The sequence below is a fragment of the Monopterus albus genome, unplaced genomic scaffold (genome assembly GCF_001952655.1).
Source record: "Monopterus albus unplaced genomic scaffold, M_albus_1.0 scaffold266.1, whole genome shotgun sequence".
Classification (NCBI taxonomy): Eukaryota; Metazoa; Chordata; class Actinopteri; order Synbranchiformes; family Synbranchidae; genus Monopterus; species Monopterus albus.
Window position 1 is genome coordinate 484725 of NW_018128146.1, and position 21928 is coordinate 506652.

Below are 21928 nucleotides of genomic sequence, written 5' to 3' on the forward strand. Positions count from 1 at the left end.
GGAGACCAATGACCGTTGTGTCATCTGCAAACTTTAGGAGCTTGACAGAGGGGTCCTTCGAGATGCAGTCGTTGGTGTAGATTGAAAACAGCAGAGGGGGGCACCTGTGCTTATTGCCAAGGTGCTGGCTGTGGTTTTCCCCAGCCTCACCTGTTGCTCCCTGTCTTTCAGAAAGCTAGTAATCCATTGACAGGTGGAGGCAGGCACAGTGAGCTGGGTCAGTTTGGAGTGGAGGATGTCCAGGATGATGGTGTTGAATGCTGAGCTGAAGTCCACAAAGAGGGCATTGGTCCCTGGGGAGTTGAGGTGCTGCAGGATGTAATGCAGTGCCGTGTTAACTGTGTTGTCCACTGACCTTTTTGCCCAGTAGGCAAACTGCAGACGGTCCAGCAGGGGGTCAACGATGTCCTTCGGGTGGGCCAACACCAGTCTCTCAAAGGACTTCATAACTACAGATTGTCAGGGCGACTGGTCTGTAGTCGTTCAGTCCACTGATGGGGATTTTCGTTCAACAGATAACAAAGCTCACCGATACCGGGCTATAATGACTCAGTTGTTAAGGGGACATTGTTGGCCACTGAAGGACTGAAACACCACCCAAGGGGATAAATATCTCCTGCTCAACACCAGTCGGACAGAACTGAAGAAGCCTCTTGGATGAGCGATAAAACGCCTTCTACCTAAAATCAAGTCCAGGTGATTTTTTTTCTACGTTTTTTTCAGATTAGTTTAAGCTACATGCACAATAAACTGTCTGCTGAGTGCATCTCTCTCTTCACCTTAAGGAAGAAAACTGACCTGCTGGGGAAATATTTGTTGCTATTGAGAAGACAGGCAGCTCCGTCCAGCGTGTGCCTGGTGTAATCAATGGCAGGACACTGTGGATGCAGCAGCACAAAACACACACAGCTGTCAGGAAGTGCAAACCTTCAATTTAGATCCCACAGACAGGACAACTGGATCATGCTTATGTGAAAGTCACAGTCAGACTGGTGACAAAAAAACAAACTGTAAATGAACCAAAGTGTTGATCACCTCTTTTGGTGTCTTGTGGGCAGCACATAAAAAGATCCACTGCTCTGTGGCCGTCATCTGGGTGCAGGTGTCTGGATGGCACTCGGTCTGCAGGAGGAAAAACGAGCATCACCACAGCTGACAATGTCAACACAAACACACCTTCAATTTAAATTTAAATTTAATTAGTTTTAAAATGTAATTCTTTCACTAATCTAACAGCAGAACCCCAGAGTAGAATCCTAAAGTATGTAGTAATAGTCTGATGGGGACATGACAATTCTGGTGTCCATGTTCTCTTTAACATTCAGATCTGTTCTAACACAAGAAAAACAAAACAAATTCATCGCACCAAAGTACTTTCAAATCTGAGACCTTAGAGTATGTGTGTCTGGGGAGTCTGAACACCTACCTGCAGTTTCACTGCTAGTCCATTAAGCTCCAGACAGAACTGCCTACAGACAAACACAAGGGCTCAGTTAAGAGACAAAAGAGCATGAGTGAGGAGTCCTGTCAGATCTGACTGAGCAGTCAACTGGCATGACTACCTTAAATAAGATTTAATGCTTTAAGACCTTTTTAATGCCACATAGAATCCCATTTAATACCTGTGTCAGTCATAAAGTCCAAAGTAATCAACAGGGGACACATTCATTCAGTAATTCCCAACAGCATATAACAATAATTCCCCATGATACAGGATTAAATTACTATAAGTTGGAATGAGATAAGCAGAATAAAATGGATGAATGGGCCAATCCAAACTTACAAATTAATTTAAGTTGTTGCTAAAATAAACACTTGCTGAGTGGATGAGCATCCCCAGACTCAACTGGAAGTGATCAAACTTTCACTACACTCCTACATTGGTTTTTGTCTCCCAACAGCCCACAGCCACATACAACACACTGTATAACCAACATCACTGCCTACAGTAGACAGAAGACCATATTTAAGACCTGTGTAAAGTAATTTTAAGACTTTTAAGGCCTTGTTTTAGGAAATGAATTTGATGGTTTTAGGACCCACAGACATCCCGTTTAATATTGTTAAGAGGTTACAAGTTAGTTGTGATATGACAGCGCCTGCGTCTGACTCTCATAATCATCTATCCACCCTGTCCATAAACCCTAAAGCTGCTTCTTATTTGGACAGCATGCTTGAGAGTGCCTCTTCTAAAAATCCGTTGGTAATCAACAGACCCAAACCCATTTATCAATAAACAATATTTGGTTTCCCTTCAGCAGAGGCCAGCATCACTTGGTATCAGCCGAATGACATAGCATTCTCAGAGATCAAATGAAAAACTGTGGACCAAGCATTTTGGGTCTTTTATTGTTTCAACTTACCTGAGGTGCTCATACTTCCACACCCCTTCATCCTGACCCTCAGGAGGTTCCAGGATTTTGTCGATATTGGAGCAATCTGATCGAATGTTCTGCTGAATGTACTGAAACAGAGCCAATGAACACGTTAGCAGAGACTCTTGCTCAGGGCCACATTACACTACAGCTAGTGTACTTGTACTTCACTTGGGTTTTTCCCTTGTCTGCTAAGAAATACTGCACTACATTTATCTGACAGCTACAATTACATTTCACATTAAAAGTTTTAACAAAATATACATCATACATTTATAAGGTATCACACAATTTCAAAGTCCAAAATTTTAACAGTTCCATGAATTCACATAGACTCATTTCAGGAACTGTTCACAGCTGAAATAAGTGAAAGTATGCCAGATATACACTGATCAGGCATAACATTATGACAACCTGTACATCTGTATGCACTTTAGTGCAACACTTCTGCCTTAACATTTGTGTTTATGAAGCTCGGAATGTTTCAGTTTTTGGTGAGATTGCTATAAGTGTATAAATTCATTTCTATGTTCATTATTGAGGTCATAGTTAAAGGTGGTGTTGTAGTGGACTACATTATATTCAGAGGTGTCTCTATATTTTTGCCCTGCCCATTGACATACATGAGAGGGTCAGAATATTAGGAACACCTCTGTACATAAGTAGTACCAATTCTTTTAAGCTGAATTTTGAATGAAGGACTTTTACTTGTGGAGAAGTAGTTCCATACTACTGTACAGCTACTTTTTAAAGTAAGGGACCTGTATACTTCTTCCACCAATAAATACCACCCACCCCTTTTCTTCTAATATTTGATTTTCTGTCAAGTAGTGGATTATTTGAACAAAACCATGTGAGAATTTTGGAGGGTAACAACTGACACACAGCTGAAACATGACAAGGAGTCCCAACAAGACACTGAAGTCTTAATCTGAAAAGTAATTAGTACAGCTGTAAGATAAATGCAGTGCAGGAACAATTTCCATACAAATTTTAGTAAAGAACAAGTATAAGGTCACAAAATGAAAACAATCAAGTCAAGTATGAGTGCAGTACATGAAAATATGTACTAGGTTACTCTCCAACACAACACACCACCATGTACAACTGCCAGCGTTAAATTACTGATGAGGCTGGAAAACACACACACACACCTGTTGGACAGCGAGGGTGCTGTCCATCTCCTCAAATGACTCATCCGGCCAGTTGTAGAAATCCTACACATGGAGGGAGGGTAAATTTAGTCTACGCTGGAAGTGAACAAAGCTTTGTGACATAACTAGCCTTATTGGATGCCAACTAACAATAAGGGAAACATGACTGATATTAGCTTACAGTTAGGCAGTTATCAGGGAAATTAAGGGAAACTCAACAATACGGAGCAACCAATTCTCATTTTTTTATCCACTTACTGTTGTGAGAGGGTGTTAGACATACAAGTTAAATTCTTAAGGCAAAAGCCTACTTTCAGATTTGACACTTACTTATGAAAGAAAAATATCCATCCAAAGAGAACAGGTCTAGCTAAAAACTCCTACATTTATAGGACTTCTAGTGCAACTGTTTAAAACTTTCAGATCTCTGAAACCTTTAGTCTAACAAAAAAAGAGGCAATTCCACTGAACCACCCACCCTCTACCCTACTCACACACCAGTCCATATCCAAAAACATTTTAATTAGGTTTGTCAAATTTAGGGGATATTTTATAGACTGATTAAGACAGTGTCGGATTTGTGAAACCTTTATTCCATTTGAAAGGACAAGATCATAAAACGTCACTGCTGTTTTCTTCCCGTTCATTCACGTCTAGGTGAAACAAATTACACCTAGACGTGTCAAATCTGAACTATTTTAAAGACTCAGTAAGAAACATATTCAGATGTCTGAAATATTCCATTTGTTATGATAAAAACAAAAATGGCGAATCCGCTGTTTTTCTCCCAATCTAGAACTCGTCAGACCAGGACTAGCTCAAGAACCACTATGCGTAGACTTGTCAAATCCGTACTAGATCAACTCAAAGAAGCTAGAGACGGTTTAAACCCGTTTCAGATTTGTAAAACACACAATTTGGAAGCAATTTTCAGGGCAAGTCAGACGTTATTTCACGACAAGACAGATAACTAACTAACGTTATGAACAAGGGAGACTAATATAAGCTAGCTAACTGTCAGGTTGAAGTTTGGTAACAGGGAAAAGATTTACTAGGAAATGTTACACCGTGACAAAGTAAACAACCACATTTTTCTCTACATTACACACAGCTACAAAGCTAACGTGACGCTATTCAAAGAACGAGGATACTGCTCTTCCTGTACAGCTAAGAGCATATAAGCTACAATAATGCTACCTTGGTCACCTTTCTGTGCCTCGGGATCGTTTGTAAATCTTTATTTGCCAGACTGGCGTTATAATTATTTAAGTAACGTTAATAATGGTTAAGATACCACACACGAAGCTCCGACAACAACTGTCCTTACTCTAAGAACTAGACGAAGCAACAGCTAACGTTAGCCAACTCAGCTAGCTATGTTCAGGTCAGGCCCTTCCTCTATTTCCTGTGACCAATGTTGTCAATAAAAGACGTGTAGTAAAACAACTCAAATGAGACAACACCCCGAAATAGTGGAGACGTATTTTCTGTGATGTTGTAATATTTATGTGGGATAAAAACAAACCTTTGCCTTGGTTCCAGGCCGATTCCTCCTGAGAACTGCTGTACCCTCCGCCATGACCATCTCGACAGAATACCCGGATGTTCACTAGCCGCTGTGTTGTAACAGTGGGGTCACACCAAATGAACACGAAGCCGTAGACTGCGGTTTATGATAGTAGTAGTAAAGTTTATGTACACAACCATTCGTACTTGTGCACTGTACGTAACTACAGATCCGAGGTGCTTCTACTTTGTAGAACAGTGGAATAGAACAAACCCTGGACCAGATCCTCCGTTTGAAGTTACATTTCTGGTAAAGTGCTCCATCTGGTCGATACGACCACAAGAGGGTGCTGTTTACAAGAGCGGCACGAAGATACAGTGGCAAGAATGGTGATACAGTGGTTAGCATGCTGCCTCACAGCAAGAAGGTTCTTGGTTCGAGTCTCATGGCCAACCAGGTCTTGTCTGTGTGGGGTTTGCATGCTCTCCCTGTGCCCACATGGGTTTTCTCTCATTACAGCATATATACCCTTTATAAGTGGCACCTTATCCCTGAGTGGTGCTGACAACTTTAGCTTGAATTTGTCAGCATTAATCAGTACTTAAATCCTTTCCCCCCCCAATTAGAAATGTTAGGTGAAATAAAGCAGGTATATCTTGCACTAAAGCTCCAGATTTAAGATGCATCCATTTCTGTTGGATGGATTTATTGTATGTACCATTCATCTTGTACTATTCACATATAACAAAGCAAATTCCTCCACTGACAAGGCCCACGAGATAGCAGCACAGAAAAGACTAGTAACTACAGTATTTTACAGTAAATAAACTGCGACTATGCACGTTCATGAGCCAGAAAGACAACCATCGACAGTTCACCTTTATTATTGTAACAAAATGTGATTAGAATTATTTACATTTGAAACATAGGAAAAAGAAAACAGACATGAATGAGGCAACTTCATATCTTCTACCCAAGGAGGACAGGGACTTCACATTAAAACAATGAAGACTCATTCAATATATTTGCCGAGGATATCTCCGTCACGGAACAGGAAATAGTCCTGGAGGACAGGATAAGAAAACAAGAAGTTAAAAATCAACAAGGCACAGAAACAAAGATCTCAACTGAGATTCAGCCGACAAACCGACCTTATCTTCCAGTACAATTTTAGTTCCACCGTACTCTGGTAGAAGCACTTTCTCTCCGACTTTCACACTGACTGGCTGCATGTCCCCTTTCTAGAAAAACATCAAGCAAACAGTTATACACTTTTATTTAAGAGTAGTAGAAACATGGCAATTTACTTATGGATGAGAACAGAAGTGTTGGCATCAAAATGTACTTTAAGTTCTCTATGTATATAAATTTATTGGCGCATTACTGTGTTCATCACTTTGAAGCTGCAGCTTATTAAGAAGGACTAATTTTAATTACTTTCCATACTGCGGGATATCATGCTAATTCCCCACAAGCATCAATAAACTCTTACCTTAGGAAATAAAAAAAATCAAATACATATAGCACAGCAAAAGTACAATATTTCCCTCAGTGGAGTAAAAGTATAAAGTAGCAGACATTTTAAATACAAGTACCTGGTTAGTAAAGGATTTGAGTAAATGCATTTTCCACCACTGGTTACATTACAAATAAATATCTACAATATATAAATATAAATATGTCTGCTGTTCTGGGTTTTCTTTGATTTGACTAACAGTGTTTTTCATTATCAGTTCATCTGTGCACAATTTTCCCAATTAATTCATTCACTGGCTGGTCTATAAAATGTTTCCTGGACCTCACAGTGATGTCTTAATGTTTTTGTTTGGTCTGATTAACAAGGCAAAACAAACAAACAAACAAACAAAAATATCAATAAATAAGGAAGGACTTTACAAATGACTGACAATTAAGCAATTATCAAAATAGGTGCTGACTAATCTATGAATTAATGGTTAACCATTAATGGTTTCAGCTTTGGATCTGACATATACCATGCATGAAACTGTCCTAAGCCAAACAGCAACTGTGACTGTATCTAACATTTTGTCCAGAAATAAGCACCAGCAGCAGGTGGATAAGTACCTTGGTGACAGTGCCAGGTCCTACTGCCACAACTGTGGCCTGCAGCACTTTGCCCTGAGACTTCTCGGGAAGCATGATGCCCCCCTTCGTTACCGTCTCTGCTGTGAAGCGCTCCACCAGCACCCGGTCAAACAAGGGTAGGAATTTCCTGAATGCCTGTGCACACAGACGAAATGAGCCAGTATTATCACCTTACATGTCAAACACCACTGAAAAGAGCCTTGAGATTTGTTGTAACAATAGCACCACTAGGGGCTGCCTTTGTATAGCAGAGAACCCAGACTCTGTGGACCCCTGACCCCTTTACTTTGGTTTTATGGTGGGTTTTGCAACATCTGGAACCAGATACTGCCGAAATAAAACCTCTGTATGATTCTATGCAGCATAATATGGCAAGGTCTATAGTCTGTCAGCTGTCAGTGGTGGAAAGTTTAGGTGCTTTTACATCCGTGTTGTGGAACTTCACACTCCAAAGTCACCACATTTCTGATGAAAATATCATGTTTTAGCCACTACATTTATTTTACAGATGGTTACATTGCATATTAAAGGCTTACTTTTATATTTCAAAAACCTTTCTCTGCTAATACATGTACTTTTAATATTTTGATTACAGTAATTGTACTAGGAACAGTGTTCTTTCACCATAGTACTGCTACGTCTCCCTAAGTATCTGAATACTACTTCCACCACTGACAACTGTTATTCAGTCCCAGTTAAAAAAAAAAAAAATGCACCAGCAGCTTGGGTTTTAGTTAAAATGTAATTAAATACTACAAACTGGTTAAAACACAGGAATGATTCATCAGTACGTGTGGCTGGTCCACTGGGAAATGCAGAGAAAAGTCCAAAGATGAGGAGGAGTGGGATAAGGCGACAGTAAAACCTGTCTAAACAGTAAATGAGGAGCTGCTTCACAAAGGCAACCTCTGTGAAGTCTGTTATTACAAAACTGCACAACTTTTCTTCATCATGTCAAATTTTTCAGGGTAATGTTGCACATGAATGAGGGAGGACAGTGGTTTAACAAGACTCAAAACACCAGCTGGCCACAGTACGAGAACAGCAGGTATACCAGTAGCCTTGGATGAAGGAGAATTCCAGTTTGTTGGCTGGGCAGAGGAGGTGGGGTTACTTCACTTTTACACAACGACTTTTGAAAAGCTCAAGACAGGGATGGATACGGCTCACAACACACTTTGAAGATCAGTCATAGGAGTTTTGAGACTAAGGAATCAATCACAAACACTAAAGCTAAGAAAACAGCCTTGACTGCTGATGACATGTCCTCCAGGGTTTTACCAGTACAAGATAAGATTCAAGGCCAGTTTACCCAGTTTTCCAGAATCTTCTCTTTCCACTTCATACTTTGTATGAGGTGACACAAGCTGCATAAGATGATTAACCTAATTTTCAGCTGCATAAACGTAAGCTGCAGTTTGTTTGAATCTTTTGTCCACTTTGTGAAAATCAGTGAGGGTTAGTGTTTCTCAGAAATATAGAACCATGGCCTCTCAAATTACCATGTTTGTGAATTTTAAAAAAACATCACTCAAAAAGGGGTAGGATAAACTGTATAGTGGCTTTTGATGTTTTAACTAAGTATACCTAACAAAATATTGTGTATTATACTTTTTACCCCATTACATGTTTAAAGCTTTAGTTATTACAGGTGGAAAATGTGCTGAGATCTTTATTTCTGTAAAAGTTCCAATACCACAAAGTAGAAATACTGCAGTGAAATTTTTACTTCCTTAAAAGCATCAAAATACTTTTAAAGCTCCATCAGTAAAAACACTCATTATTTATATTGATCAAAAGTCAGAATAATACATTACTGGATTATAATTACTTAATACTGAGAATTTCTAGGTACACAGATTGCCTGTACAGGAAGGGCCAGAGCCGCCTCCACTTGTTGAGGAGACTGAGGTCCTTTGGTGTGCACAGGGAACTCCTTCGGACATTTTATGATTCTGTGGTGGCATCTGCAGTTTTTTATGCTGTTGTGGGTTGGGCAGGAAGTACCACAGACTGGGACAGGAAGAGACTTAACAAGCTGGTTAAGAGAGCAGGTTCTGTCCTGGGCTGCCCTCTGGATTCCATCGAGGAGGTGGTGGACAGAAGGATGCTGGTAAAACTAACATCCATCATGCATAACCCCTCCCAACCCCTGTACCACACAGTGGAGAGACTGAACAGTTCTTTCAGCACAAGACTGCTACAGTGCTAGAAGGAGCGTTACCGTAGGTCATTCCTCCCCACAGCAATCAGACTGTACAATACATCACTGCAGGGATAAGCTAGGTGAAAGTATGAGGGACTATGCAATAGTCAACTGAGGTGCAATACATGTGTGCAAGATATGTGTGTGGTGTTTGTTCTTATGGTGTTTTGTTGCTGGAACACAGGAATTTCCCCACTGTGGGATAAATAAAGTCCTATCTACCTACCTTGTAGTACTCTACTTAAGCAATTCCATTTTAAGGTTGTTTTTTTCTACTCCACACTTTTTTCTAGTGCTGGATACTAAACTTCAGTAATTTTGTGGCATTGATCAAATTACTTCAATACCACCAAGTATTAAAAAACTTTTCTACATTTTCTATTTGTTAATGTTGATTAAGAGAACGTAAAGTTGTGGTAAATAGATTTCCTTTTTATGTTATGAAACTGCATTGAGTGCACAAAAATGCCAAGGAACTGAAACATAATATTAATTATCTGTACCAAAATGCATAATATGTATTTATTGATTAGCTGGTTTTTATAAAATTGGTATCAAAGAAGTATTATATAGGAACTGGTAATAAAGTTAGGTATCGGTAACGGCACCAAACATTTTCGAACGATACCCAGCCCCACATTTCAGAGAAAATGTACTTTTTACTTGACTACATTTGTTTTAAATATACATAAATATTAAGACAGTTCAACTGATAGTCGCATTAGTCTAAACACTGGCCCTTCTAGACTTTTCGTTCACACACGTGACTGTTGCAGTCAGGACTAATTAACTGGGACATTGATCAGGACGTTGGCGGTCGATCCCCGACACCTCCAGCACCTCCTGTTCATATGAGTGTCCTTAAGAAAGAGGCTAGAAGTGCTGCACTTTGCACGGTAGTGTACATATGTGAATAGAAGCGCTATATAGACGCATTTAAATGTTTTAGAGCACTGTGAAATGCTAGCTGAGCCTGAAAGTTTAATATCAGTAAAGCTTGTCTGTCTTCTCGTCCAACAGTTTCATAAGATAAACATGTTCATCTTCAGCAAGTGTCTCCTTTTATCTGCTTGACCTTGTCAGTAAGCAATGAGCATGGCTAATATACCATTAGCTAGCTAACGACCGAACCAGTGGTCAAACACATTATGCCTTATTAATGACTAAAATGAGTCGCTCGCTTCTTCCTAACACTCTGTAGTTTCCATATTAAATTCTGGCATTTCGTGGATACAGTGTCTTACCATTTGTGGATGCGTGAATCTCAGCGTGCAGATGCAACCCGGTTTCTGCGTGAACGTGGATCTGATACACTTTGCTGAAGGGAATGACTCCACGTGAGGAAATCTCCAGAACGCGCATGCGTACTACGGTCCCCAACCCTTTTTTTAAATAAACTTTATTAACAATATGATTTATGTACAAGCTATTGGGCAAATGTGCCTTGAAATACTGAAAGACAAAGTAAACAACACATCTTGTCATCTTGAATCTTGTTTCATGAAAGAAATTGCTCAAAGCAGAACAATAGGCTACACTTAAGAATTAAAATATTATCACTTTTGATATGCTTAAATATCAATGCATAACTTAAGTATAACTGCCAAAAATTCGGTTGTTCCAACTTTTCAAAAGTGAATATGTGCTATTTTTCTTTTGCGATAGTAAACACAAAATCTGGGAGGTTTAACAGTTTGTCAGTGTGTTATAACTGGGCTTCAGAAAATACAAATGAGTATATTTAAATATTTCTTTTTTATACAATGAACAATCATTTGATTATTAAAGAAAATAATTGTCTGTAGCCTTTCATTAGGTAGGTAGGTAGGACTTTATTGATCCCACAATGGGGAAATTCCATCATTATTTCTTTGATGGAACAATACCATCTTATCAGGTCGTTTGAGATATTTGGTTTGTAAGACATGAGAAATCTGGCTATTTATGTTTTATATTTGTACACTGTCATACGTTTTTAGGTTTTATGGTCAGTTTTAAACTATTCCCAGTAGCCTACTGTTGCCTCTCTTTGTAATGTTACTGTGGTGTTAATAAAGTTGAAGTGGAAAAAACGACGCATGTCCTGAGGTTAACAGAAAATTCTAGTACACCTAAAGCAAACACCTGAAACTAAACATCTCTTTATATTTACACAGACTATGCAATGAGGTGTAAATATGTTCGGGCGATTTTAAAACAGTATTTTTTCTTTTTGTTTTATCCATCCGAAGTTGAAGTAATATTGCACAATATCACCTTTGACCTTCATTTTTTTCCTCCAATGGCACACGAGAAAATTCTGGAACTGTCCGCCCGGAAACGAGCATGGAAATATTTTATGAAATAATTATAATAGTAATGATAAACATATAATGATTTAAACATACGACATATGGCGCCATTTTATAGAAATGTAAGTAAAGAATTACGCGCCTGTATAATCTACAATCGGGCTTCATTAATAACTTTAGAATAAGACAGTTATGTGGGTGGGTTAGTCGTTATGCAGAGTGCGGGGCTACCCCTTAATTACCCGGATGTGATAGGCCATGTGCCATCTCCTCTCATTCGCTCCACACGACTGTCCTCTCTAGTCGTTAACATTCCGTGTTTCAGACCTTGTAGCATCTACAAGCTTACTTACCTCGCAAGTAAGTGCTGATACTTTGTGTTCTTTAGAGCTATGGAGCTAACATTAACATTAGGGCTGTCGTTTTGGTAAATGTTAGCTTTTTGTAGTCGGTTTGGTGTTGAGTAGGAGGTTACTTGAATCACTTTCAGGAGCTTTAATTACGCCAGTCTGACTAACGTTAACAGATGTGTCTTTTTAACTGCAAGGACCTGCATGCTAAAATGTTTGTATAACCCTTACATAGCGGGTCAACTGTTTCTTAAACTGCCTACTTAATTTTAAATTGACGTTTATTTAATCCGGAGTGTCGTGCTTGTCTGTTGAAACCCCTCTTTCAGATTGTGTGGACGGTTTTAATGCATGAACAGTCTTAAAAATAAGCCTCTCTCCCGAGTTACATCAGTGTTGACTAATTATTGATGGCACGGTTGCAGACTGTGAGGTTTTCACTCATTGGCCTGATCTGTTCAGGGATGTGGAAGCAGTTCCGCACATGCTCTCACAATTTGACCTTGTAAGTCACGTCCCGAGGAGAACACGTGGGTCCACAAGGAGCCGGTTTTGGTATAAATGTTATATGTCTACATTCTTAACTGGGGTGATCGTGTATCTGGTCTTAACTGGAGGAAGTCTGGAATTTACTATCCAAATTCATTAGCTTTAATAAGGCCGAACAAATGTTAGTTCGGCTCATTAATCTGTTGGACTACTCTTCTCTCCAAGGTCTTTTTACAAAAATAAACGGACCTCGTTAGTGGTTGTATCTATGGACTGTGCCCTGAAGATTTAGATAGGTGATATAAATCAATCTATTATTTTCCTGAGTAACCTTAAGAAAAGTGAAAATGGACCTCAAAGTAACATCTAATATCTTGTCATGTGTTATTTTATCTCCCAGTTAACGACTCAAAAAATGTATATAAGACGCTAAAACCAGTCAGGGTTTTGTATTTACGTTTAGGCTATAAGTGATTATTGAATTCTCAACCAGGTTTTTGTTGATCAACTGAATAATCATTGTGTTTCTAGTTGTGATGACTTGTCATATTTTCAGTTCCACCAAAAAAGCATTTCTTGTCAAAATCTCTCACAAGGTTAAATTTCAGGTAATATTTTTAAAACTGAATTATCTGGTGACCTCTCGGAGGGGCCTCACCCCTATCTTGGGGAAACCCTATAATAAACTCTAGCTAGCTGCATATAAAGGAGCTAAAACTAGCTCCAACAGTAGAATGATGTTTACACACTGGTGCATCAGATTTTATCTTCAGACATTAACTGAAGCTGTGGTCTGAGACATGTCTCTGTCTCTTCTTCCCACAGGGATGTTTCGTTTACCAGCAGTCATGAAGCAGGTGAGGCCTGTGTGCCGGGCGCTGGCTCCTCACCTGACACGAGCCTATGCTAAAGATGTGAAGTTTGGAGCTGATGCTCGTGCCCTCATGCTACAGGGTGTGGACCTGCTGGCTGATGCTGTGGCTGTCACCATGGGCCCAAAGGTATGATGAGGATTTATTTATTTTATTTTTTTTACAGGTCACAGCAATTCAAAGTGCTTTGTGAGTTCTGCAGGAACTGTCGTTTTGTGTATTTAGTCATTTGATGTTGATCATCACGTCTTCATCTCCACTCAGGGCCGCACTGTCATCATTGAGCAGAGCTGGGGTAGCCCAAAGGTCACCAAAGACGGCGTGACGGTGGCCAAAAGCATCGACCTGAAGGACAAGTTCAAGAATATCGGTGCCAGGCTGGTCCAGGATGTGGCCAACAATACCAACGAGGAGGCCGGTGATGGCACCACTGCCGCCACAGTGCTAGCTCGTGCCATTGCCAAAGAGGGCTTCGACACCATCAGCAAAGGAGCCAACCCAGTGGAGATCCGACGTGGGGTCATGATGGCCGTGGAAGCAATTATCAATGAGCTGAAAAAGCTTTCCAAGCCAGTTACCACCCCGGAAGAGATCGCACAGGTAAATGGGATGAGTAGCTAGCTAACATCTGGCATTTGTAGTGAAATGCTTTAAAGCAGCTATAATCCTTAATTTTATAATAACAGTTCATCAAATGGAAACGTTCACTCATACTGATGAACAGAGAATTATTTTACTAGAGTAAGTCTCTCCAGTCCAGTCTTACTTGGACTAAATAAATCAGTTAATTTTTATTTAGTTAATCCATCCATCCATATCCAGCTGCAGCCTGTGTTGCATGATTACTTTTAGGCATTCTTGTTTATATGTGTCATTAAGCTCATGCATGTGGTGGATACTTCTAGGTCTTGGCACCCCTGTTGGTTTTCAGTGATACTGTCATAATTTGCTTGTTACAATCGTGTAACAGGTATCAAACCGCGTCTATATTATACTAAAGTTTTATGGTGAGCCCTGTAAAAGAGTGAATGTTGGACCTAAATGAATCATGTGGACACAGACTCTGCATGAATGATTATGTTTCTCTGTAGCTGCTGAATGTGTAAATAAGCAGCTGCTTTATAACATTCGGCTGAAAAGCTGATGTCAGTGCCATCAGTTTCTGCGTTTTGAATTGTGTCCTTGCTCCTTCAGGTTGCTACGATCTCAGCCAACGGAGACGTGGAGGTTGGTAACATCATATCTAACGCCATGAAGAAGGTCGGCCGCAAGGGAGTCATCACTGTCAAGGTTGGAGTCTGTTATTAAAACACACTGGAGATCAAGTGACGCCTGTAAATGGCCTTTTGTTTGAGCTGATATTTTCTTTACGTTTGACACCTCAGGATGGGAAGACTCTGCACGATGAGCTGGAGATCATCGAGGGCATGAAGTTTGACAGGGGTTACATCTCCCCATACTTCATCAACACTGCCAAAGGTAAACATGTTCATACTTCAGGCACCACTCTGTCCACCTCCTTTATGATGTGTTGGGTACCAGCGTGTAGTCTGTCACATCCCTCGTCCAAGTCACTGCAAGAATTTGACCTCATTGTTGACTAATCTGACACAGTGACCATTTTGCCAGCTGAAGACCTCGTGTAGTCTGGGCTCAGCTTTACTCATATTTGCTGATAAAGCAGCACCATGTTTCTTTATCAGGTCAGAAGTGTGAGTTCCAGGACGCCTACCTGCTGCTGAGTGAGAAGAAGATCTCCAGTGTCCAGAGCATTGTGCCGGCTCTGGAGATCGCCAACCAGCATCGCAAACCGCTGGTGATTGTGGCTGAGGATGTGGACGGTGAGGCCCTCAGCACTTTGGTCCTCAACAGGTACGTCACATGTGACCCTGAGGAGACAGGTGGCACTTCTTATTACATGTTTGAATAAGAGCTACAAGCAGTGTCCACTTCATTCGCAGGCTAAAGGTTGGGCTCCAGGTGGTGGCTGTCAAAGCCCCAGGCTTCGGAGACAACAGGAAGAACCAGCTGAAGGACATGGCCATTGCCACTGGGGGCACTGTAAGTCTGCTCTACAGGCAAGAGCTGAAAGCCTTAGAAAGCTTTGAATTCACTTCTCAACAAAAGGCTTTAGAAGGTATAAAAATGTTAGATTTCAGAGGCTCAGTGTTTGTTCTAGTGTGTTACAGGCAGGATTTTGAAACAGGTGGGGTTTTTTTCCTGTTGTCAAACACAATAAAAACTGCTTTCTCTGCTCAAGGTTAGCAGATTTCTGCCTGCTTGGATTTGGGATTGTAAAGCAAGTTTCTGGTTTAATTCCATGTGTTATTAAAAAAGGTCTTTAAATAGTTAAATCTAATTTAGTGACAACTGCAAAAGCCTTGTCCGTCTCCACGGCTCAAGTTAAATTTCCATGTCGCTGTGTGTCTTGAGGACACAGACACTTTTTTTTGTTTGACTTGTCTTTTCCCTTCTGTAGGTTTTTGGAGAGGAGGCTCTGGGCCTGGCTCTTGAAGACATCCAGGCTCACGACTTCGGTAAGGTCGGAGAGGTGCAGGTTACCAAAGATGACACTTTGCTGCTGAAGGGCGGAGGCAGCCCGGCTGAAATTGAGAAACGGGTAGCGGAGATCGCGGAGCAGCTGGAGAACACCACCAGTGACTACGAGAAGGAGAAACTGAACGAGAGGCTGGCCAAGCTGTCTGACGGAGTGGCCGTGCTCAAGGTGCGTCTCAAACGAAAATGCAGAAGCCGCTGAGTAGTTCTACTGTGAAAAAATAAAGCTGTGAACCCTGTGCTCCATTTCAGGTTGGAGGAACCAGTGATGTGGAGGTGAATGAGAAGAAGGACCGTGTGACGGACGCTCTGAACGCCACGCGGGCAGCTGTGGAGGAGGGGATTGTACCGGGTGGAGGCTGCGCTCTGCTGCGCTGCATGCCTGCCCTGGACACCCTGACGCCTGCCAACTCTGACCAGAAGATCGGTTAGTGATGCACAGGCTCAAGTGTAACAAAGCCATTTTGAACATAATTCCAGATAAAATCTGCAAAGTTAATTGGACATTTCGATATCTAGAAGATATCTGCTGCTCTTAGAAAAGCACAGAATTTAGTTCCTCAAATTATTTTCTTGCCTACTGTAACATTAGGTCAATGAGGCCGTGGCTGGTCAAGGTGAGAGTGGTGCATGCAGGAGCATTTTATTGTATCATTATTATTGCTCCCAGCTGTAGTAGGTGGAGCGCCGTGACCTGTGTCCAGGTCACACTAAATGATTAATCACTAGACTGACAATAAGCACCAACAAGAATGGGGCATAAATGTGAATAGATTCATGTGTATAATAGATAATTGTAAGCCTTATTGGCCCTACTGGTTTTTTTGTCATTCTTTGACTGATTTACAGTTCATTCTTGTGCTGTTCACTGAACACTACAGACACTCTGTATTGAGTGTTTTTCTTAAACTACATATGCACACACACACAGAGGCATTAAAAACGAGCTGCTTCTCAGCTGATTCTTGTCACACAGCAGTAATTCTTAACAGTACGTTTAAATTGAAACAAATATTTTTTCTGATATCAGAGAAGCGGCTGTCCTTCCGATATCATTTCTGCACGTGTAGAGAAGATGCCAGATTTATTATGCATCTAATTGTATTCCTTCCCATTCCAAACAGGCGTGGACATCATCAGACGGGCGCTCCGGATTCCTGCCGTGACTATCGCTAAGAACGCAGGTGTGGAGGGTTCGCTGGTGGTGGAGAAGATTCTGCAGAGCTCACCTGAGATCGGTTACGATGCCATGCAGGGCGAGTACGTCAACATGGTGGAGAAGGGCATTATTGACCCCACCAAGGTAGGGAGCAGCCAACCAGGCACATTTTGTTCATATGGCACTTTTAAACTGCTTCACAGACAACTGGTGATAAAAACTGGGTGAGATTAATGCACACTGCAGGTTTTAACAAGGTGAAATGTAATAAACATTAAAACAAGTGTTAGCACTAAGTACCATCTAGGTCAGGACATAACAGGGCTTGTTGTTGTGGCCTGGTACAGGTGGTGAGGACAGCCTTGCTGGATGCTGCAGGGGTGGCTTCTCTGCTCTCAACCGCTGAGGCTGTTGTCACAGAACTACCCAAGGAGGAGAAGGAGATGCCAGGAGGCATGGGCGGGATGGGCGGCATGGGAGGCATGGGAGGAGGCATGGGATTCTAAGCCAGGCCTTCTGACTTGTTGCTGTACAGACTGATAGGCAGAGTGATGCTGGGGGTGGCTGAGGAACACGACAACGAAATCCTCCAAACCTGCAACTACCTCCACCAGCCTCTGCCCACACTGACTGACTGACTGCCCACCTCTTCTGGAGGAGCCTGACTCTGGAGCAGGTGGAGGAGACCCCAGTTATTACACTAGAACCATCAACATGTGCCCAAAACCCATAGCTTACCATGTGAAGCAGCCATACATGATTCTGAAAGTGGTTTAAGATGAAACTAATACATTGATGCTAAAACCCAGGAATGTCTGTTCTTTTGTTTTTGTTGTATTCTGTACATTTTTTTTATATCCATCTTGTTTTTTTTTTATGTCCCCCCCCCCCCCCAGCTAATATTCTGTGGGTCAAAACCTGGCATTTGATTTAATTAAACCAAATTTTAATGAGTGTCTGGTGATCGCTTGCGCCTTCATACGCGACTACAGTCAGATGCTCCTTACAGGAAGTCAGTCACCACAGGCCTGGTTAATGGAACCCTCTACAGTTTACCGAGCTCTCTGGAGCCTCTTAAATCTTTGGAAGTCATATGCATGTAGCATTGTGTGCTTCTGTTTTTTTTTTCTCTGTCCGCCTTTATCTGACTAATTATGGTCTGGTTGCGTGTGAGTATGGAGGAATTTGGTCCATTCAAGGTCTTCGCTGTGAAGACGATGTGAGAACCAGGGGTGTCCTCGGGCTGTTGACTAAATGACCTTTCGTTTCGGTGACTCAGCTCATTTTACTTCTCCCTCTGCTCGTCCTACAAGTCACAGAAAACTATACTCAATAGGTTTCTTAACATAAAAAGCTCAGTAGATAGTGTTAGTATTGTTTTGTACAATGTAGACTGTGATTGTTTTTTTGTTTTCTTTTCTAATTTAATAAACGTAATTGTTCTGATGCAGTGGTTAATCGGGCTGTTTTTAATACTGTCATCATTTTGGTGTTCTGGGGCTTTCAATCACATGGTCTTCATGGAGCTTTAAATTACAGATTTATAGTTTTCTGAACAATTGCTTGTGGGTCTAAAAGCTGAGCTTTAAAGTCAATATTGAGAAAATCAAACCACAAGGTTCATGTAGTAGCTTATCTGGAGCTTTTAGTCACATGGTCTTCAGCGGTGAGAGCTAATTTTTTCAGAGTTGGAAATGTTCACATCTTCAGTTTACTGATCACTAAGGCACTTCTCATTTGTGTTGACTTAAAAGGTGGGGGTCAAAGCTCATCTTGACTAATATATGATCTTCATCAGCAGGTGAAAACACTAAACCTTTAAACTGCAGACACCACCAGCCAGAAAGGATCATCAAAAGCTACTGAACAGATTGTGTAATTGCTGAATTAGCTGACTGTGTCTGAAACACTAAACAGAGCTTCAAACTAATAATGCCAGGACTCAACCTTATGATCTATGTTAGCTTGCTCTGCATTTTATCACAACTCTGTTGGACTTTGCTTCAATAGATCAGGTCAAAAGTCAGAAGGACACAGCAGCTGAGTTCACATCAAACCCTGCCTTCTGGCAGCAGTGACATTTCCAAACCCAAGAGAGTGTGCGTCACGCAGGTGCCGGGTCTATTCTTACCGCTCACATGATCCCCTATTTCTGTCCACTCGGGGCGATGACCACTGCAGTACAGTGCTGAGAAATGCACCCCAAGACAAACAAACATCAGTCAGTTCTGGGTTTTTTTCTTATAAAAAATAGTTTATAAATCATGCAGTTGGTACATCTCTGAAGGCAACACAAACATTTACACAGAGTTCTTTCCGTTTCCATGAAACACACATGCACATACACCCACTATCTTTAAAAGCAGTGTATACTTCTTTATGTGATCTTCAAACCAATATTTACGCTTAAGGTAATAAATACAATAAAATGAGTATAATGTTTAAAAAGAGATAAATATGTTCCCAGTGGAAGAGGAGGCACTGGGAGCGAAGTGGGTTGGACTGGTTGAATGACCTCACTGAGACAGCATCCTGACCAGGGCCCGCACTTATCGCACTGCTAACATCTCCAGTCAGATCTTTCACTGCTACTTCAACTCACCAAACTGAAGGAGAAAACGTTAAGCTTTTTAAAAGGCTGTACAACATGGCAGATGTTGGGTTGATCTTTTTTTGTCTGACTATTCCTTCTCTCTGATCACTTTTATCAGGTGACTACTCCAACTTCCTGCCAAGTCCGAGGAGTCACCTCATAAATGTGTCTTATTGCTCCCACTCAGTAAGAAACATTTTCACTCATGTCAGTACATTGTAAGTGTAATTCCTGCCAGTCTGATAAATACGGGCCCATCTGCTTGTGCCTACTCAGCTTGGGCCCTTACATCAACAGTGGGTTTACATGCTTGTCTTAAAAAATAACACATACTACATGTATTGCACACATAAGGAAAAAAAAAACCCTTAGTTGTATAATTTAGCATCTCATATGTCCAGCATGGCTCCCGTAATACTGTTGAGAGCACAGTGTATGTAACACTGAGAAGAAGACAAAAAAAAAAAAAATACAAAGGCACCATCTCTATTTAGAAATAAAGCTAAAGAAAAGCTGAGCACCCTTAGAAAGGTGAGTATTCCTGACAGTTTACAGTACATGTAGTACTGCAGTCTAACTGCAGTTGTCTTTACACCTTCACGGCCTCTTTACAGTGTCTAACCTGCCTCTGCCCTGTACTCTGAAAATATGCTCTCATAACATACAGTATGTGGTAGTCTGTGGTGAAATCATGTGCATCAGCCACAAGTTGGTTGGCTGTGACTTGTGGAGTTAGGTAGACTGTGCGTATACTAGGCTTGGGCAGCGTCTGTTTGGTTCACTCTGAAAGTCACTGTTACAGCCCGTAAGTGCTGGTGGAGACCAAGTGTATTAATGTCTTCCTGGGATTCAATGTTTTCACTCTAGCTTTCTTGCAGTAAACACTGTGAACAGCTGCGCTGGTGTTAGCTGTCTCACCTGTACCTAAACCTGGACCCAGCAGGGAGTCCCACATCTCCACAGGCTGCCTGCTTTGTCCTCCTGTGATGGTGGTGTGTGACATGCACTGGAACACATCACATTAACAGAATGCCCCTGTGTCAGTTTAGGTGAAAAAGCAGTGCATGCGTCTGACGGGAACTGAAAAACAGACCTGAACACCGAGGCACCGCCCGAGCCTAGTTCATACAGCTTACGCAAGTTGTTTTGTGCCCTTCATATACAAATCACATCACAGAGCAGCATCAGAACTGCAAATACTGTCTGGACCCTGGTCTGACATCATCACATTAATGCTACCGAAAAACAGCCTGGTTGAAATTAGCTCTTGGTTTCATTTCCATTCGTTAACCACAAAGGTTAGAAAACAGATCCTTGTTAGCAAGCTGCACTGCTACAACCACCATATAAATCTCAAAGGTTGTGATTCAGGACTGCAATTTTATGATCTGTTCATCTGCTAATTATTTTCTAAATTATCCAATTTCCCTATAAATGTTCAGAACCCTGTGACAAATGCCCAAAACCCAGAGAGACTCAGTTTACTGCCACACACAACAAAGAAACTCATCGAACGCTCATGTTTGAGACACTGCAACAGCAAGTGCTTGGCAACTGTCTTAATAACTGTTTCAGTCATTTTTCAAACCAAACTGATTCCAGCTTCTCAAACGTGATGCTTGCCGTCTTTCTTTGTCACACATGACAGTAAACCTTTAGGTTTGGCACTGACAAAACAAGACAGACATTACTGTGCCCTTTGAGAAATTGTGAACATCATTTTTTCCATGATTCTTTAACACAGGTCAAACAATGAACTGATTAATACAGACTAGTCAGTGATGAAGATAATTGTTTGTTGCAGCCCTGAGTTCCTCTGATTATTTGTGCATCACTTGTCATTTGGAAAACAGAGGTGTTACGTTTGGTTGACCACACCTAAGTCGAGCTCTCCCATCACAGCATCACAAGAAGTGTGCTGCCCTCAGGGAAAGCATCCTGGACATTATGGCTGCACCTGAACATGCAGTGGGGTTCACCTGGGAGAAATATTGTGCACAGCTCATTGTCAGCAGTGACAGGTGGCTCCATCTTTCTAATCCTAAAACGGCACAGAAATATTTATTGCATGCACTCTTGCATGGAGATTTCAAAAATAATGTTAAGAGAAGATGCACCTAACGTGTCACACCATCCAGCCGGACTACAGTACAGCTTGTAATCTTTAGTCTTTACCAAAACACTGCGACGTGCAGTATTTAAAAAACTAAACTACCAAAAATGTGTTCCCACTTTTACAAAGTGAGGGTTTCCTGTTTATGTAACACCAA

General features: G+C 41.2%; 2 protein-coding genes across 5 annotated transcripts in view; one reads left to right on the plus strand and one right to left on the minus strand.

Annotated features, from left to right (window-relative positions):
* The window catches only part of LOC109972684 (MOB-like protein phocein), a 15866-nt gene extending 5145 nt beyond the window's left edge, over positions 1 to 10721 (minus strand). The window contains exons 1-7 of one of the 3 annotated variants that reach the window (XM_020621704.1): positions 10593 to 10721; positions 7122 to 7277; positions 3530 to 3592; positions 2364 to 2464; positions 1427 to 1469; positions 1036 to 1122; positions 799 to 878 (exon numbers count right to left, since the gene is read on the minus strand). In XM_020621704.1, coding sequence (XP_020477360.1) covers positions 799 to 878; positions 1036 to 1122; positions 1427 to 1469; positions 2364 to 2464; positions 3530 to 3592; positions 7122 to 7277; positions 10593 to 10595 — 533 coding nt within the window. In that variant the 5' untranslated portion in view covers positions 10596 to 10721. Of the gene's footprint in view, positions 1 to 798; positions 879 to 1035; positions 1123 to 1426; positions 1470 to 2363; positions 2465 to 3529; positions 3593 to 5054; positions 5374 to 5902; positions 6100 to 6187; positions 6278 to 7121; positions 7278 to 10592 lie in introns of those variants that run through there. The other 2 variants (XM_020621702.1, XM_020621703.1) reach the window with 2 other exon arrangements.
* A 1164-nt stretch (positions 10722 to 11885) lies between these two features.
* hspd1 (heat shock 60 protein 1) lies at positions 11886 to 18019 on the plus strand. 2 transcript variants are annotated; one of them, XM_020621728.1, is made up of 11 exons: positions 11886 to 11999; positions 13304 to 13479; positions 13615 to 13950; positions 14545 to 14640; positions 14736 to 14829; positions 15054 to 15222; positions 15312 to 15411; positions 15830 to 16075; positions 16159 to 16333; positions 17031 to 17209; positions 17413 to 17571. In XM_020621728.1, the coding sequence occupies exons 2-11, from the start codon at positions 13306 to 13308 to the stop codon at positions 17569 to 17571; spliced, it is 1728 nt and encodes a 575-aa protein (XP_020477384.1). In that variant the 5' UTR covers positions 11886 to 11999; positions 13304 to 13305. The 2 variants fall into 2 exon arrangements, with proteins under 2 accessions (XP_020477384.1, XP_020477383.1); XM_020621727.1 differs by lacking the exon at positions 11886 to 11999 and having other exon boundaries at positions 17413 to 18019.
* The last annotated feature ends 3909 nt before the right edge of the window (positions 18020 to 21928 follow it).